We start from the raw sequence: 17,985 nt of genomic DNA on the forward strand, positions 1-17,985 counted from the left end.
TCTGCCCACTGGGGATCTCCAATTACACCATGGCACGCTGTAACTCTGTCTGATGTTGTGGTATGTTAGGAACGCCCTCAAAACCAGCTGCACTTCACAAAGGGACAGAGATTATCAACTCCTTGAGGATTTCAGATGAAAACTATTTGTTACAATCTGGGGTAAAATTGTTTCACAGATAGTAGAACTGCAGATACTGGAGAATCAGAGATAACAAGGTGTAGAGCTGGATAAACACAGTAGGCTGAGCAGCATCAGAGGAGCAGTCAGGCTGAAGTTTCGGGCCAAGATCCTTTTTTCGGAAGAAGGGTTTAAATGAACCATCGGATCAAGGCCCTAAACGTCAGCCTTCAATGTAAGATAAACGTTGGGAAATTTTTCTAAAAAAAACTATACAAGACACAGCTGAGATATGTTGAGCAGTTTTGTGGCCTCGTATTTAAAGAAGGAGAGTCTAGCGTTGGAGGCAGGTTCAAAGAATGTTCACTCGGCTGATCCCGAGTATAGAGGGAGTGTCTGATGAGGGAGAGATTGAGTCTGTTGGCCTATCCTCATTGGAGTTTATAGGAATGAGAGGTGGCCTCATTGAAGATCCTTTGAGGAATTTGATGGGGAGCCGTTGCCCCTCGTGTGGGAGAATTTGGGACCAGAGGGGCATCATCTCTTAATAGGCGTTCATCCATTGAAGATGGAGATGAGGAATTTCTTCTTCTGAGGGGAGTGAATCTGTGGAATTCTTTACCACAGAGGGCTGTCACTGCCAGGTCATTCAGTATATTCAAGTCTGAGAGAGATTTTCAATCAGGAAGGAAAATCAAAGGTTATGGGGCAAGGGGTGGAAGTGCAGCAAAGTAGAGTTAAGAATGAGCAGTTCAGCCACAGTCATGGTTGAAAGGTGGAGCAGCCAGATGGGCTGAATGGCCTACTTCTGATCCTCTGGTCATATGTACACCATTACCAAGCAATGTCGTCTCATTGTCCTGTGTTTCCTTTCTGACAGTGATGCAATGCTATTTTGAAATGTGTTAGCCATATCTTTCCTCTATGCTTGAACAACAGAGGACACCATTTCACCAGAAGTCGGGGCACTGGTGTCTGAAGCAAGGAACACAGCTTGTAAGGTTGCAAAAGCAACACAGTGCAGGGTTCTGGAGATCTGAAACCAACACAGAGAGCACTGGGGTAACTCAACAGGTCTGACAGCATCTGTCAGCGAGGGGAGGGCGTGGGGTATCGAGAGAGAGTGAGTTAGTATTTTGAGTTTGTCGACTCTGCATCCATTCTAATGCCTTACTGACAAGTGTTTCTATCAGATAAGGACCAACAGATGAGGTTTAGTTCCTTGTCGTGTGTGTTCCGGTTGCAGACAGTCCATTCGACTTCTCTCTGGGTGGTTAGTATCATTTTCTGTTCTCTCTCGCCCAAGGTCATCCCACAGAAGCCACTAGAGCTTCCCCCCCCCGACCCCGTGCCAGAGGGTTTAGAGCTGCAGACCAATCTGCAGAAGGTGGACCCTAATCTCCCCCTTTAGATTGTCTCCCTGGGGTGGGGAGTCGGTCCCTCAAGACCATGTATGCTTTGGAAAGGCTGTGCACAAGTAGGTCGTGTTTCTCCAGCATTATTGATGGGAGAGAAACTGAAGGGATAACTGGAGGCAATTCATTCTCTTTGGTGGATCCATTGGCAAGATTGATCATGAGAAATCCTTAAATGACCAAAACAGAAATGCATTAAATGCTATGGACAGGATATTATTAAACTGGAAAGATTGACAAGGATGTTACTGGGAATGGAGGGTTTCAGTTGGAGGGAGGGGCTAATTCGGATGGGACTATTTTTCCCCCCCGAGAGTGGAGGTTGCTGGGTGATCTTACAGAGGTCAACAAAATCATGAAAGCCAGAGATAAGGTGAATAGCCAAGGTCTTTTCCCCAGGGCGGGGGAGTCCAAAACTAAAGGGCGTAGGTTGAAGGTGAGAGGGGAGAGATCTAAAAGGGACCTAATGGACAACTGTTTCACACAGAAAGTGGTGCGTGTATGGGATGAGTTGGGAGACGATGTTGTAGATGTGGGTACGATCACACATTTAATAAGCATTTAAACAGGGACGTGAATAGGAAAGGTTTAGAGGGACATGGGTCAAATGCAGGCAAATGGGAGTAGGGTAGATTAGAAAACCTGGCTGGCATGGACAGGTTGGGCTGAAGGGTCTGTTTCTGCTGTATAAGTGTTTGATGTGTTCCTTTTACTTGCTGCAGTTAAAGGGAGTAAATTGTGGAGGAAGGGGGAGGTGGGGAGAAACTAGTTTGTAACACTCTCAGGGAGATGGATGGTCACAGATTACAAATTACACCACTGGCAGATGGACCGAGTGGCGTCATTCTCTGCTCCTATTTATTTTCTTTTTCAGAAATGTCAGAGGTGAAATTAATTGAATTCCCAAAGTGTTTCCCCTCCCAGACAGAAAGAGGTTGACTTTACATTTGGACCCGTGCGATGCATGTGAAGGTGTTTTCCATGTTTACTTTCTGTCAGTGGTTGTTACATATGTATATATAAATGAAACATTGTGTGCATTTATCTCCCAGATTATTCACATACGACTGAGACGCCAGGACCAGGCTGTTTTCGCGCGCTCGAGCCTGCAATTAAAATTTCTGGAAGTGAGGGTCGGGTGAGGAAGAGAGAGAGATGACAGCAGGATGAAGGGAGAGAAAAGGATGATGACAGGAGAGAGACAGAGAGAGAGCGAGAGAGACAGAGACAGAGCGAGAGACACAGAGGGAGGGAGAGAGACAGAGGGAGAGACAGATATACAGAGATGATGACAGGACTGAGAGATGGAGTCACATTCAATGTTTTGGCCCCAATCGCTTGCTGTGGCAGAGAATCCCACATGCTCCCCACTTTCTGGGTGAAGACATTTTTCCTCATTTCAGTCCTACCTTGTCCCCTTTACACCGTCACCCCCTGGTTCTGAACTGCCCCATCGTGACTGGGAACATCCTTTATTGTTCGTCGGTATAGTCTGGATGGATCGAAAAGACTCTCCAGTACTGTGAGACTCTGTTGTATTAAAGTGTACATTCCTGATCACATGCCACCATTCAGATTTCATTTTTGCATCCATCAGTCAGACCATTGATAATAGGATTTGGGACGTCATGTTGCCATTGTACAGGACATTGGTCTGGCCACTTTTAGATTACTGTGTATAATTCTGGTACCTCAGCAAAAGGGAAGATCGTATTAAATTGGAGAGGGTGCAAAAGGGATTTGCAGGCCGTGAGACTAGTTTATTATGGAAAGCCCAGTTGGATTGGACAAGTTATGCCTAAGGCCCTGTTTCTGTATTGTACGATTCTATGACTTTATTGTGAGATGCCCCAAACTTTCGAAATGAGCAAATTGACCAGGCATCTCAATTCAATGAAGCTTCATTCCCAGGACCCTCCCTTATCACCACTCTGTTTCTTTCTCCCACTTTCTCCTCGATTCTCTGTCGTAAAGTATTACCCAGCTCCATCCTGATATTCTGGGCTCAGCTTGCCAGTTGGACGTTAGTGCCTGCCGCCCCTTACTGGTTACGGGACTTCTAAAGCAAACGTACAAACTTGGGGCATAAAGCATGATGTATCTCTTTGACAAACAAAAATCCTGCCCCAAAACCTGTGGCTACAGGAATTCAACCAGTAGATTTCTGTAAGCAAATAACACATGATCAGGTGGGCGTGTGCGTTTTCCAGAGGTTATAATCGAAACTGAGAGCATTCACAGGTGTAAGGAAAATTCTGTTTCAAAAAAAATAGTAAGAACGGCTTCATATTTGGATCGCCATGGTATGTTGCTAACGTTAGGCTGAAAACATTCCGTTAAATGATTACACACAAGGGTTATCGACGTTTAAATCTCTTTTCCACAAACACAGCAGTGGCTGGATCAGTGGTTAGTTTCCAATCTGACAGATTTTTGTTTGGCTGAGATAATAAGGGGATGGGACTAAAGGCAAGTTAATGGTGTGAAGGCACATACTGAAAGGTGGAACAGGCTCAATGGATGACATGGTGGCTCAGTGGTTAGCGCTGCTGCTGCACAGTGTGAGGGATCCAGCTTTGATTTTAGCCTCAGGTGACTGTCCGTGTGAAGTTTGCACATTTTCCCTGTGATGGTGTGGGTTTCCTCCAGGTGCTCCTGTTTCCTGGCACACTCCAATGGATGTGCAGGTTAGACATGCCCGTTCTCCCCAACCTTTGAGAGAAGCCATTCCTCCTCATCTCCATTTTCAATCTGCCCCAACTCCTTATCTTGACTTGACTTCTCATTTTAGATTTTCCCACATGAGGAAACATCCTCTCTCCATCTCCTTTGTCAATCCCCCAACTTTAGCATTTTGGATCCCCTCTGATTCTTCTGAAGTCCAGAGAGTATCGGCCAAAACCGCTCAGTCTGTCTTCCCAAGATAAATCTTTGGAATTATTCAGTCTGTTATGGACAAGACTAGACCAGGCCAGACCCACTCAAAGAATTTTCAGAAGGTAGTCTCTCCCCTAACTTTATTTTTCAAAGCAAACATGAAGTGCTGGTTTCAGATGCAATGCGATTGGGCAAACAACTCAATGTTAAGCAAAACAATTTATTTAAACACTATAGTTAAAATGCAACAAAAGAAAGATGATTTAAGAATAACTTATCACTGTTGGAAATGTAACAAAATAGTAGATATAGTAACTATTGCTAATTAACTGTTTTAAGAAAAAGTAACATCCCATAAACAGAGTCCTTGACAGAAATGGAAAATTGAGACACAGGTTCTCACGTGCAGATCTCCAATCCAGGAGGATAAAAAGTCAACAGAAAATACAGAGACAGCAGGAGCCGGGAGACATCCACTGAAGCTTCAAAGGCACTTGAGATGCCAACAGCTTCAGGTGCATGTGAAATGAAACAAAACCGAGAAATCCTGATCTTCTGAGAGAGCTGGCCACACCCACCAGAGCTGGAAAAAAAAACTCAAACTGTTTAGTCAAGTGGCCTTAACCAGGGAGCTCAATGGCTCTCATTCAATCTCTCTCTCTCAAAAGAAACCAGGACAAAATAATCTCTTAAAGCGACAGTATCATCACAAAGCTCTTTATCTCCAATGATGTTGAGGTGGGGAGAGGGGCAAGGCTATTTGTTTTGTAATTACACCCCCTCTCCAGATCAGCGACTATTCCTGCCTCAGAATGGCTGCTTTGTGATGCATTAGAATGGTAACAGTGTGGGTTCAAATCCTACACCGGATGGGGTTACCGTGAAGGACTCTCCTTTTGAACCTCCAAATCACCTGAGGCGCAGTGACCCTCAGGTTCCATCACCTTCCAATCCGCTCTCTCCAACGGGAGAGCAGCTCTAATGATCTGGTAAGACTGTGGTGAATTGACCATGATCTGTAATTGATGCACCAATTGCTTTTTAAACAGTAAATACCGACAGAAAGCTGTACTTTGTACAAACCGTTATCGCGATCATGTATCTCTCTGAAGTTGACACCACACCACCCCCCCCCAGCCAAACCACACACCCAATGCCAACCTCCCAACAACCCCACCACCCACCCCCCTCCCCCACCCCCACACCTGTAGAATAGGTCATTAAGTAGACACAGACCACTTTGGGAAGCTGGGAATCTTTGATGATATTCACTTGGCAGGACTGCACCTGAAAAACGAACAGATTCTGTTTGAAGTTTTTCGTCTCGCATCAATCAGGAGTAGACGGCAAGAACGGCAAATTTCAAAATCTTAGCCGGATTATGGAGAGGGAGAGAAACAGGAACAGAGTTAACATTACAGGTTATAAACACAGAAAGTTCTGGTGAACCTCAGCTGATCTGGCAGCAACCATCGAGAGAGACAAACAAAGTTAATGTTTCGAGTACAGTGACCTGTAATCAGGGTTGACCCTTTGAAATGAAAGAGCAAGCCATTCAGTCGTATTCCTCGCCACAAGTTCTGAATAATGAAATGAAATGGGATGGATCACCCAGCATCGAGTCAGGCACCGGAAAAGACAACAGACCTGAAACAGCCCTGTCAGCCCTGCAAAGTCCTGCTTCCTAACCTCTGGGAGCTCATGTCAAAATCCGGAGAGTCAGCATTATACTCAGAATCATACCTTACAGACAATGTACCAGACACCACCATCACCATCCCTGGATATGCCATGTCCCACCAGCAGGATAGACCCTGGAGAGGTGGTGGCAGGGTGGAGTTGCCCCGGGAGTCAACATTTATTTTGGACAACAGGAGGACATAGCACGCCAAAACAACAAGACTCCTGAGACCACCAGGAATCATGGGAGCACACAAGCCCACAGCCACTTTATGATAAACACTCAAGGATTAAAGACCGCATTCTCACAACATGCAAACCCAATGTGGTCTACAAAATACCAAGCAACGACTGCCACAACCATTACCTTAGACAGGCAGGAAGAAAACTAGCTATCAAGACACATGAACATCTGCTAGCAGCAAAACTGCACAATAAACGCTTCTTACTATCGGTACACTGACAGTGAAGGCCATCAGTTTAACTGGGACACGGTAACCATACTAGTCCAAGCCAAACATAGACACACACGGGAAATCCAAGTGGCAGTCATTGAATTGAATTGGAAGAGGGAAACGTACATTGATAGCTAACTGCTATATTGTTCATCTTGTTTTGAGGTGACCTAAAGTTTGGGCACTGAGACATCAATCTGTTTATTACCGCATTACAACAGCTTAATGTCTGAGTGTGGCCCCTTCTGGCCTGGGTCTCTGGGACAAGGAGCCATTCACTCTGGGTCCAGCATTGTTCACACAGGGAGCGTTGTCATTTCATGTTTCTTTGATGTCAGAAAGTTCGGTGGAGGGACAGGTAATGGTGAGGAAGCAGACAGGCTGCCGAAGGAATTGGACAGGCTCAGAGATTGGGCAAAGAAATGGCAAACAGAATACAATGGGGGAAAGTGTGAGGTTGTGCACTTTGGTGGGAATAGAGGCAGAGACCGTTTTTCAAATGGGGAAGGCTTCGGAAATCTCAAGCACAAAGCCACTTGGGAGTCCTACTTCAGGATTCTCTTCAGGTTAACATGCAAGTTCATTTGGCAGTTAATGTAACATTAGAATTCAATTCAAGATGGCCAGAATTCAAGAACAGAGATGTACTGCTGAAGCTGTATTAGGCTCTGGTCAAACCATATTTGGAATATTGTGAGCAGCTTTGGGCCCTGTATTTCAGGAAGGATGTGCTGGCCCTGGAGGGGGGTCAAGAGGAGATTTACAAGATCCCAGGGATGAAGGGCTTGTCTAATGAGGAGTGGTGAAGGCTCTCTGTCTGCATTCAATGTAGTTTAGAAGGATGAGGGAGAATCCGATTGAAACTTACAGAATACTGAGAGGCTTGGACAGAGACGAGGACATGAGGGGCACAGCCTCAGCATGAAGGGATGATATTTTTGAACTGAGATGAACAGGAACTTCTTCAGCCAGAGGGTGTTGAATCTGTGGAACTCAATGAATGTCTTTAAGACGGTGATGGATAGGTTCTTGATTGGTGAAGAGATCAAGGCCGAGGGGGAGAAGGCAGAGAATGGGGTTGAGAAACACAGCAGTCACAATCAAATGACAGAGTGGACTCGATCGGCCAAACAGCCTAATTCTGCTCCATTATCACATGGGTCTTACATTCACTCTTACTGAGTGACCTTTAATGGATTACACATTTTAGCAACACAGAATAAGAGCTTTCTGTTGCTACTGTCTGTACCACCCACACTAACATGAGCCCAGGCTACTGAATGACCAATACAACTGAAGGGCTAGGAGCAGCAGGAGACCATTCAGCCTCTTGGGTGCCTACGGCCCCATTCAATATGGCACAGCTGATCCCATCTTGGCTTCAGCTCCAGTTTCCTGCCCCCACTCCCATTCACCTATCATTGATTCCAAATCTGTCTGTCTCCTCCTCCAATTCATTCAGTGTCCCAACATTGAATACACACTCGAGAACAGCAGTATGTACCCACAGCAAATCCCCCAGATTCACATCCCTGTCTCCCTTGGACAGAACCCATTCCTCCTTCTCTCTGTTTTCAATCTGTCCCAGCCCCTTCTCCTGAAATGTTGAACTCTTGTTCCAGATTGTCCCACATGAGCAATCATTCTCTTTCCTTCTCCTTTCCATCTTATATCCCTCAATGAGATCTCCTCTCATTCTTCTAAACTCCAGAGATTATTGGCCGAAACTGCTCAATCTCTCCTCATAAGCCAAACCGCTTACCTCAGAAAATGACATGGACAAAATCGCATTGCATCTAAATAGTATACTGGATGTAGAACACACATCCCAAAGTGAGCTCGTCACAGTGTTGGAGAGGTCTCCAGTGCCAATAAAAGGCCCATCGAGCCTGTGCCAGTTAAAAACACCACCTCACCATTCTCTAATTCCATTTCCCCAGCACTCAGCCCATTGCCTTGGCATCCCAGGTGCACATCAAAATTCTTCTTCATATGTGATGAGGGTTTCTGCCTCTCCCATCTTCACAGGTAGCAAGTTGCAGGTTCCCCACCAGCTTCTGGGTGAAAACTTGGTCCCTCATTGCTCCCTCCATCAAGGATGAAACCTTTCTTCCTGCTTACCCAATCTATGGACCCTCATCATTTGATACATCCCAATCATGTCCAGCATCTCAATCTCCTCTGCTCTGACGATAAGAACCCCAGTCTGTCCAATCTCTCTCCATCACTGGCACTCTCCAGTGTCGAAGGCAACATCCTGGTAAATCTGCCTCTACACCCTCTCCCCGTGCATTTAGATACATTCTGTCATTAAAGTGTCTTTTCTTTTATTTACAGCTCACTGTGATGTTGCATCAGGTGGGAAACACGCAAGTTATTTTGCAGTGAAAAAGCTGGCAGTTAATTTTTAATCAGCAAAGTTACGTTTTTAGCAGGTGGTTCATGTAGAGTCACTGTTGTCTCCTTGCAGAGAGAGAGAGAGAGAGAGAGAGAGGGAGGGAGAGGGAGGGAGAGGGAGGGAGAGGGAGAGGGAGGGAGAGGGAGGGAGAGAGAGGGAGAGAGAGGGAGAGAGAGGGAGAGAGAGGGAGAGAGAGGGAGAGAGAGGGAGAGAGAGGGAGACCAACAACAACTATTTTTGTTGTTTAACTTTTCAACTGTTTAACCTGAGGGTCACCACATCTAAGGCAAAGGGGAACGATCATTCACAGCAATCTCAACCAGTGCAGAAACTGAACCACACACTTTCAGCACGACCAGACAGTCAACTGAGCTAACCAAGCCCTACACGGCAAAAACACTGGGCAACACGGTGGCTCAGTGGTTAGCACTGCTGCCTCATATTGTGTGTGTGGTTTCCACCGGGTGCTCCAGTCTTCTCCCATTGTCTCAAGGTGTGCAGGTTCGGTGGAGTGGTCATTCTAATTTACGCATAGTGTCCGGGGTTGGTAGATTAGGGAGATTAACCATGGGAAATGCATGGTTACAGGGATACATTAGAGGAGTCGGTCTGTGTGGGATGCTGCTCAGATGGTTGGTACGGACTTAATGGACTGAATGGCTTACTTCTACTCTGTAGGGATTCCACTGATGTCGATGTTTGGCTCAAAGGTGCGGGGCAATTTATTCTGATCTGAACACCGCACTTTAGTGTGATTCACTTTCAATTTCGAAATAATGGGGAGGCAATATCCTATTTTGTCAGATGCCTGGGATATACTGTGAGGACTTGAAATTAAATCTTGCTATTGCAGATCACGGATTTTGACTTAAACTTTAAACAAAACAGATCTGGAGTTAAGGCTCTAATGATGACCATTGTGAGAAGCAAAGAACCATCTGGTTCAGTAGTGAAGACTGACATGAAAAGTTATTTCTTCTCTCAGGGAGATAAGAGACTTTGGAACTCCTTGCTAGACAGAGCTGTATGTATTTGTGGCAGCAGGGGGAAGGCAGATTTAAGGCTGGGATTTACAGTTTCTTGATCAGACAGGGAATCAATGGGAAGGGCAGGAAAGTGGACATGAGGAATGTTGGATCAGCCACAGTCCTATTGAATGGTGGAGCAGGATCGAGGGGCCGAATATCCTACTCCCATTCCTGTCTCTGATGGTCCTTATGGGAGCAAAATCTGCCATTCTCACCTGATCTGCTCTGCACGTGACTCTTAACCCTTTGCAAACTCCTCATTACCTTCAGGTCGAGCATGTCAATCCATTCAAGGACATTTTGAGATTGGCATCCCCTTGCCACCTTGGCAGAGCTGGCCACACCCTGTTCAAAGTACAGAGAAATAACATTTGTCATCGTCAGTTTTAGGCTTGTTCCAACTGTGTGCTTTTCTAAGAGGAACTGGTCTGTGTCACAACCCCAGATATTAATTGCTCATCCCGTAACTCTCACTGTCTTCCAGATAAAGTTTGTTTTTCTCACCATTCACCCCTCCATATCCCCACGTTCACCATCCAACCACTCCGAATGTCCAGCTTGTTGGCTCAACACTGAAATGATTCATGCAGTTCAATGTAGATCAGAGTGACGTTATCTGCTTTGGGTGCAAAACCAGGAAATTGGGTTTTTATCCGCCGGATTGGGATGTGGGGGTGCTCCAAGTCCTGGATGTACCTCATACACCAGTCAGTGACAGTGAGCATTACAGGAGCAGCAGATGGTGAAGAATGGAAATGTGATGTTGGCCTTCATAGTGAGAAGGTTCCAGTCCAGGAGCAGGGCTGTCTTGCTGAAATTGTACAGGGAGAGACCACATCCTGCTGTATTGTGTCTGCAGTCTGGGGTCTCCGTCTCTGAGGATGGATGTCCTGGCTATGGAGGGAGTGCAGCCGAGGTTTCCCAGACTGAATCCTGGGATGGCAGGACTGAAGGATAAGGACAGACTGGATCGCTTAGGATTATATTCACTGGAGTTTAGAAGAATGAGGAGTCATCTCATAGAAACCTGTGAAATTTCAATGGGAATTAACAGGGGTAAACACAGATGTTGCTGATGGCTGGACATGGGGCTAAGGACACATGAGTCCACCCTCAGGGGCTCACAGTCTAAAGGAGATGGGGAAGGGCTGAGGGTGGGGAGAAATGTCTTCACCTAGAGGGTGGGGATCCAATGGGATTCTCTGCCACAGAAAGTGGTTGGGATCAGAGTAGTGAATGTTGTTCAAGTAGCAGCATCGAGTTCTTAGGGGCAAAATGTCTTGGACAGCCACATCATAACATCCCAACTCCTACACTCAGTGTTGGAACTGATGAAGGCAACTGTTCCAAACTTGCCGTCCGCCTGGGACTCCACTTTATGCAACTATGTGCCTGCACCCTTCGATCCCTCTGTTTGACAACACTCCCCAGGGCCCTACCATTAACCTGCCCTGGTTTGCCTCAGCAAAAATGCAACACCTCTATATTTGTCTAAATTAAAATCTACCTGCCAGTCCTCGGCCCATTGGCCCAGTTGATCAAGTTCCCGTTGTACTCTGAGATAACCACCTTCACTGTCCATGAGGCCACCGATTTTGCTCCTGCTCCTCATTTACTATGTTTCTGTATTGTCCTATTTTCAGGCTGAGCAAGCAGACCAGCAACCATCCTGCATCACATACACCACCCTGAGGCACACAGATATGCGAGGGGATGAGGAACCAGGTCAAGGTGAAGAGGGAAATGTTTATGCCAATCTTCCGCGGACATTGTGAGACAGCACAGAAGAATCCCTTCAATGCCTCACAAATTGATGGATAGCAATTGTTCCTTCCAGCAAATAAGGGGGAGAAGGAAGAGAGGACAGAGGAGCGTCAGGTTTCTGCAGCTGAGAAATGGCTAAGCTTTGTTCCCATTCACTCAGCCAGACATCAACTCCAAACATGAATTTGCCTTGAGAAGCCATCGGAATAACTGTCTCTCACATAACTCTGAGTGGGCCAATCTCTTCTGCTGCAGCATGATCTGACCCTTGATGGCAGGGATTTGAGATTTTGTGCTGTCCATTCCCAACTTGAGTATCCATTTGATCTCCTGGTGAGTGTATCAGGGCAGATGAGCCAATGAATTGAATCTACTCTGCATTTATTTTTTAATTGTGGTGAGCTATTATCAGAGGTGTGATTATTCCCCAGCCTGATCTTCATTACCCTCGAACTTCATCATTTTCAAACATATATCCAGCTCTCTCTTCATACCTCATATGGAATCCACCTCCACCACTCTCCCAGGCAGTGCATTCCAAATCCGAACAATGCTCCAAAGATGTTTCTCCTCATCTCACTCCTAGCTGTCTTGGTGACAAATTTGAAATTGTACCCCTGGTTACTGACATAGTGGAAACAGAGTATTCTACTTTACCCTCTCAAAATTCTTCATTATTGTGAACACCCCCATTTGTGACCCCACTGCTCCATGGAGAATAAGCCTGGTTTCATTAATCTTTCTTTGAACGTAAAATCCTTCATTCCTGCTGTCATTCTAGTGACACCTTTAAGCCATCTCCAGAGTGTTCTTCCTTAAATAAGGTGTCTAGAACTGAACACAAGCGTAGCCTGAGCAATGTGGTCTTAGCAATGATTTGTAGAGGCGTAGCATTACTTCCTTGCTTTGAGACTCAATGCCTCTATTTTTAAACTCAAAGATCCTTTGAACCTGCTTCACAACTGTTTCAACTGGCCTGGCCACCTTCAGAGAACGATGCACATGAACCCCAAGATCTCTCTGTTCCAATTTTCCCTTTAAAGCTGTACCCTTAAGCTTGTATTGTTTCTTTGCATTTTTCTCAGCAAAATGCATAAGCTCATATTTTTCTGCATTGAAATTTATCTGCCAGGTCTCTGCCCATTTGGCCAACTTGTCAATGTCCCTGTGAAGTCACTCAGTATCATCCTCACAATGCACTCTTCTCCATGGCTTAGTATGATCTGTAAATTTAGAGACTTTATCCTCAATACCCAACTCCAAATCATTTCTACAATCAATATATTTATCTATATATATCTGTCAGTTTCTCTTACGTAAACGTATGACTATTTACCAGCCTGTACCTGTTAGTTTCTGCTGAGAATTGCAAGTGACAATATTAATCTGTTAGCGAGTTTTGAGAAGATTTGTAGCTCAGTTTGAGGTTCTGGATGTAAGTTTGCTCACTAAGCTGGAAGGTTCATTTTCAGACGTTTCGTCACCATTCTAGGTAACATCATCAGTGAGCCTACGGTGAAGCGCTGGTGTTTAGGTTTCCTTGGGTTGGTGATGTCACTTCCTGTGCCGGTGATGTCATTTCCTGTTCTTTTTCTCAAAGGGTGGTAGATGAGCTCCAAATCTCTGTTTGTTGATGGAGTTTCGGTTGGAATGACATGCTTCCAGGAATTCTTGTGCGTGTCTCTGTTTGTCTTGTCCAAGATGGATGGATGTGTTGTCCCAAAGTGGTGGCCTTCCTCATCTGTATGCAAGGATACTAGTGATCGTGGGTCATGTCTTTTGGTGGATATTTACCAACAGGTGGCGACAGACCTGACCCCACAACTGGAGAACCGAATCACAGCCTTACTCATAAAACTTCAAAAATCTGGAGAATTAAACAAGAGACTCTTCCAAAAAATGAAACCAGATGGATCCAACACACCACGCTTCTACGGACTACCCAAAATTCACAAACCAGGAGCTCCCCTCAGACCCATAGTCTCACTACCTGGAACACCAACATACAGACTAGCCAAGGAACTACACCAAAGACTAAAACACCGAGTAGAAGACTCACGCCACTCCATTCACTCCAGCCAAGAATTCTTGAACACCATCAAAAGCACCAAGATAGAAGAGGATGAAACAATGGTCTCCTTTGACGTAACAGCCCTGTTCACATCCATCAACATCAATCTGGCCAAAGAAACACTGACTACACTAGTCGAAGAACCAAAGACACATACACCAGACACCACCAACCTCATCAGCAAGGACAAAATCATCAAGCTCGTGGACCTATGCCTCACCACCCACTTCACTTTCAATAACAAAACCTACAGACAAACTAACGGTACACCCATGGGATCTCCGACATCAGGGTTCTTAGCAGAGGGAGTAGTGCAGAGACTCGAACAAACAGCTCTGCCAATCATCCAACCCAAACTTTGGGTCTGCTACGTGGATGACACCTTTGTCATCACTAAACAAAACAAATTAGAGGAAACATTCAAGACCATCAATAATATCCTTCCTGATGTAAAATTCACAAAAGAGGAGGAACACAACAACAAACTGCATTCCTAGGTACCACAGTAGAGCGACCAGTTAATGGGGAACTTCAAACCAGCGTCTACAGGAAAACAACACAGACAGACCAAATACTGAACTGCCTTGTCAGTGTGTAAATGCACTTATCGAAGTACACCTGTCAGTTCCTGCTGGGTGAATGTGTGGGTGCTGTTCCCAACATGTACCTGTGAGATTCTGCTCTGTAAATAGGAGAGTCTAGTTAACAGACTATACTTGTCAGTTTCTGCTCTGTGAAACTGGGAGTGTAGTTATCATTGTGTATGTCCGTTTTAGCTTTGAGAATGAGGGTGAAGTTATTCATCTCTCCCTGACAGTTCCTGCAATGCGAATGCATGACTGACATTAGCAGAAACCAAGAGAGACTGATAACTACAGTCACACCTTTACATTGTAGTCAATGTGTTGTCATCATTTGTGTGTTTCTGCAATACGAACAAGTGGGTGTAGTTATCAATCTGTACGTGTCAGTTTCTCCTCATGTATCAAAATGGCTAAATCTCTGAAGGCCAGTAGTATTCTGTGACTGTATGATTCACTCTGTGATGGTTATTTTTAGGGTGTTGAGGCTGCGTCTTAATGTCTTCTGCATTGTGTGATTTATGAGTTGAGTGTCAGTCCGTGTGGTAGGTGAGGGGGATGGAGAAGTTGAGGACATGGGGTGATAACAGGAGGGGAACTGCTTTATTCTGAGAACCATTCTGACAAATTGTCACATATTTCCTATTTGGTCAGACAGCCTGAGATCTGTGGTACCACTGATTAAACTGCTTGTTTCTCACCAAAAACAGAATCACAGATATGGTACAGCATAGCAGCAGACCATTCAGCCCACTGTCTCTGTACTGGGAATTTTTTATGCAGCAGTTCCGCAGTAATTGTTAGGAATGTGAACTTCATCTACTCATTGTCACCGTCTATTTGTAAAGGCCAATATGACATAAGTTCTGTGGGTATCTGGCTTTTCATAACGATTGTGGTAGTTTTGATATGTTTCCCACAGTCTCAGGGAGAGTACATGGATCTCATTTTCGTATGTTCAGTTGTGGTTTGTGTCGGAGTAGTAAACTCTGTCAAACTCTTTTCAATTGCACTGAACTGCATTGCATTTCAGTCTCAGTTTGTTTTTACATTGTGCATGAGGTTGAGTGTGCAGTAGAATCTATCTGTCACTACTGGGCACTGTCACAGTCCAATATCCTCAGGTGTAATCAGAGATTTTGAGAGTCAGTTCATATCTGGAAATTACTGTGAGGCCGTACTTCATTCTTTTCCTTTTAGCATCCACTGGCTGTGTGTGAGTGAGTTTTCCCTCGTGCTGCCAGTCTGTATCTCAGTTCCCGTCTCCTGTCGTGAATGGGAAACCACCGAAGATCATTAATTGTTGGTGCCTGTGGGAATCATGTGCAAGTGAAAGGCAACACACTGCTACAGAAGGGACTCTGTGCTGTTCCTCAGATTCAAGACTGGAAACACAATGGGCCTTTGTAACTTGTATAGTGTAGAGTTGAACAGGGATTAATGATATAAAGTGTTGACTGTCAGAATAATATCCGTTTCTTTTTCAGTGTGTAGTGATATGCTTTTCTGAGTAATGCTAAAGTAGCAATCAGTGTAAACTGTGAAAGCCAATGGCAGTGAACAATTCAACTGCATTGCTGCTGCCTGATCACACAGTGTCGCTTGGACAGAAAAGACAAACGGGGAACTTATTCCCTGATGTAGACAGGACATGACCCTGCTCTGTGCCGTGATGGTGGAAGCAATTACTGGTACTCTTGTGTTGTTCTCTGGAAGGGAAGTGGAAAGGAAAAGGAAGTTTATTTTCTGTCTTGCAGTGCAGCAGATTTAAAGGGTGAAACTCAATTTATTGAACAATCAACACTGTTCAACTCTGCTTTGAAACAAAAGGAGTGTTTCACAAACCTACCAAGCAAACCAATTTTGTCTATTTTTATTTTGTGCACTGCTTCGAAAGGTAACCACTTGATTAAACTGATTTATTGTGAAAATTGTATTCAGATATCTTGGTATTTCTCTGCAATACATCCGAGGGAGGGCCAGGAGGAATGTCAGGCTCTTTACAATAAATTGAGATTAATTTTGAAAGAGGTACTCGAGGTTTCTTGCTGGACTGAAAAAGACAAAACAAATTCTATTCCTGAAAGGTGAAGAAAAGGAGAATGATGTTGCGATAAAGGTGGGGATGGCAGCTCCTCTGCTGCTATCATACATTTGTGTGAATGAAATGTTGAATGAATGGGATGAGAATTCTCGGTACAGACTCAATAATGTGAAGGAATGCAGGCCTCTCTGACAATGGTTCTGTGAGTAGAAATCATTCCAGATGTGACAGTTTCTGTTGCTTGCAATGTATATGGTATTGCATGGCTATTATTTGTTGGAATGTGTGTTGGGATGGTTTATGCATTTGATAGTGAGAGAGAGAGAGGAGGGTGCAAGAGAGGGAGTGAGAGTGTATATTAACAATTCTCTCAATGTCAGTCTTTGGCACAGCACGTGCATTTGGAATTCACATTATTTAAGTTTTGTGACTATTGAGACAAATATTCATTGAAATAATAATTGTCTGTCTGTTACTTCTGACTGAAATGTTTGCTTCAATATCTGTACTCCATATCTACTTCCCATGTGGTTGGTCAAACTAACAGCATCATCTATGTGTTCACTTGACTGTAACACTAAAAGTACCCTGACTAAATGCAGATTTCATGCTGTTCCTGTGTATATATTTTGGATGAGGATTCAGTCTGTCATTCCTCCAAAGTGAAATTGTTTAGAACTGGGTGGCTGGAAGTGACGGTACAGATAAGACATATACACTGGTATTTCCTCAATGGTGTTTGACTCTTGGTTAGAACACATCTCTCTGGAAATTGCATTCAATGTGTGACATTGAATCTGCTATCACTGTGGCTAGGATATTCTATGCTCTGACAGTGCAACATACCTGGTGGTTGTTGTAAGATGCTGGTCACAATTGGCTTCGAACTGAGAAAACACTAAATTGTCCTGGTCCTTCAAGTATTGGCCTGGAGGAAGAAGGAATACCTCCTGTAAACTAACATCAGTTGAGATTGATCAGAGTGATATTGCCAATGTAACATTCAGTTAATTATTCATTAGGATTGTTTGTTTTGAGCTATTTATTTGAACAGAACCACGGTCTGATTCTACTCCTAGCCTGAGCTTCTCCTTGTCTATTTTCTTTTCTTAAAATTCGAATACCCGGTTGAGTGAGATCCAAAAGCTAACCAACACTGATACAGCTGCATGAGTGGGACTACATACTGCTAGTGGGTATATGGATATGCGAGTTTCGTTGTCCATCTATATCTGTCAGCTCCCTCTTGTTGAATGCGTCAGTGTAGTTACAAATATATACCTGTCAGTATATGCTCTGTTAATTTTTTTTAATAAATTCAAATGTAGCGAGAGACAGTGAAATGCTCTGTTTACGAGCAGTACAGGCCGATCACAGTCAGCAAGGATGTACAGAACAAAACAACTCAGATGATGTCAAATGAGCCTGGGAGTGATATTTTTATTCTGTCCATGTCAGTTTCTTCTACGTGCAGATGTCAATGTCATTATTATTCTGCCCCTATCAGTTTCTGGTTTGTGAACGTGAGGATTTAGTTATTGATCTCTACCTG

General features: G+C 44.5%; 2 protein-coding genes across 6 annotated transcripts in view; one reads left to right on the top strand and one right to left on the bottom strand.

The window, feature by feature from the left end:
- Positions 1-14,831, top strand: part of LOC132206964 (histone H2B-like) — a 200,793-nt gene extending 185,962 nt beyond the window's left edge. The window contains exons 4-5 of the mRNA XM_059642092.1: positions 11,617-12,070; positions 13,338-14,831. Coding sequence (XP_059498075.1) covers positions 13,346-14,305 — 960 coding nt within the window. The 5' untranslated portion in view covers positions 11,617-12,070; positions 13,338-13,345 and the 3' untranslated portion in view covers positions 14,306-14,831. The remainder of the gene's footprint in view (positions 1-11,616; positions 12,071-13,337) is intronic.
- Positions 1-17,985, bottom strand: part of LOC132206966 (histone H2B-like) — a 94,335-nt gene that overhangs the window by 19,030 nt on the left and 57,320 nt on the right. The gene's annotated exons all lie outside the window — the stretch shown is intronic.

The sequence above is a fragment of the Stegostoma tigrinum genome, chromosome 44 (assembly GCF_030684315.1).
Source record: "Stegostoma tigrinum isolate sSteTig4 chromosome 44, sSteTig4.hap1, whole genome shotgun sequence".
NCBI classification, from domain to species: domain Eukaryota; kingdom Metazoa; phylum Chordata; class Chondrichthyes; order Orectolobiformes; family Stegostomatidae; genus Stegostoma; species Stegostoma tigrinum.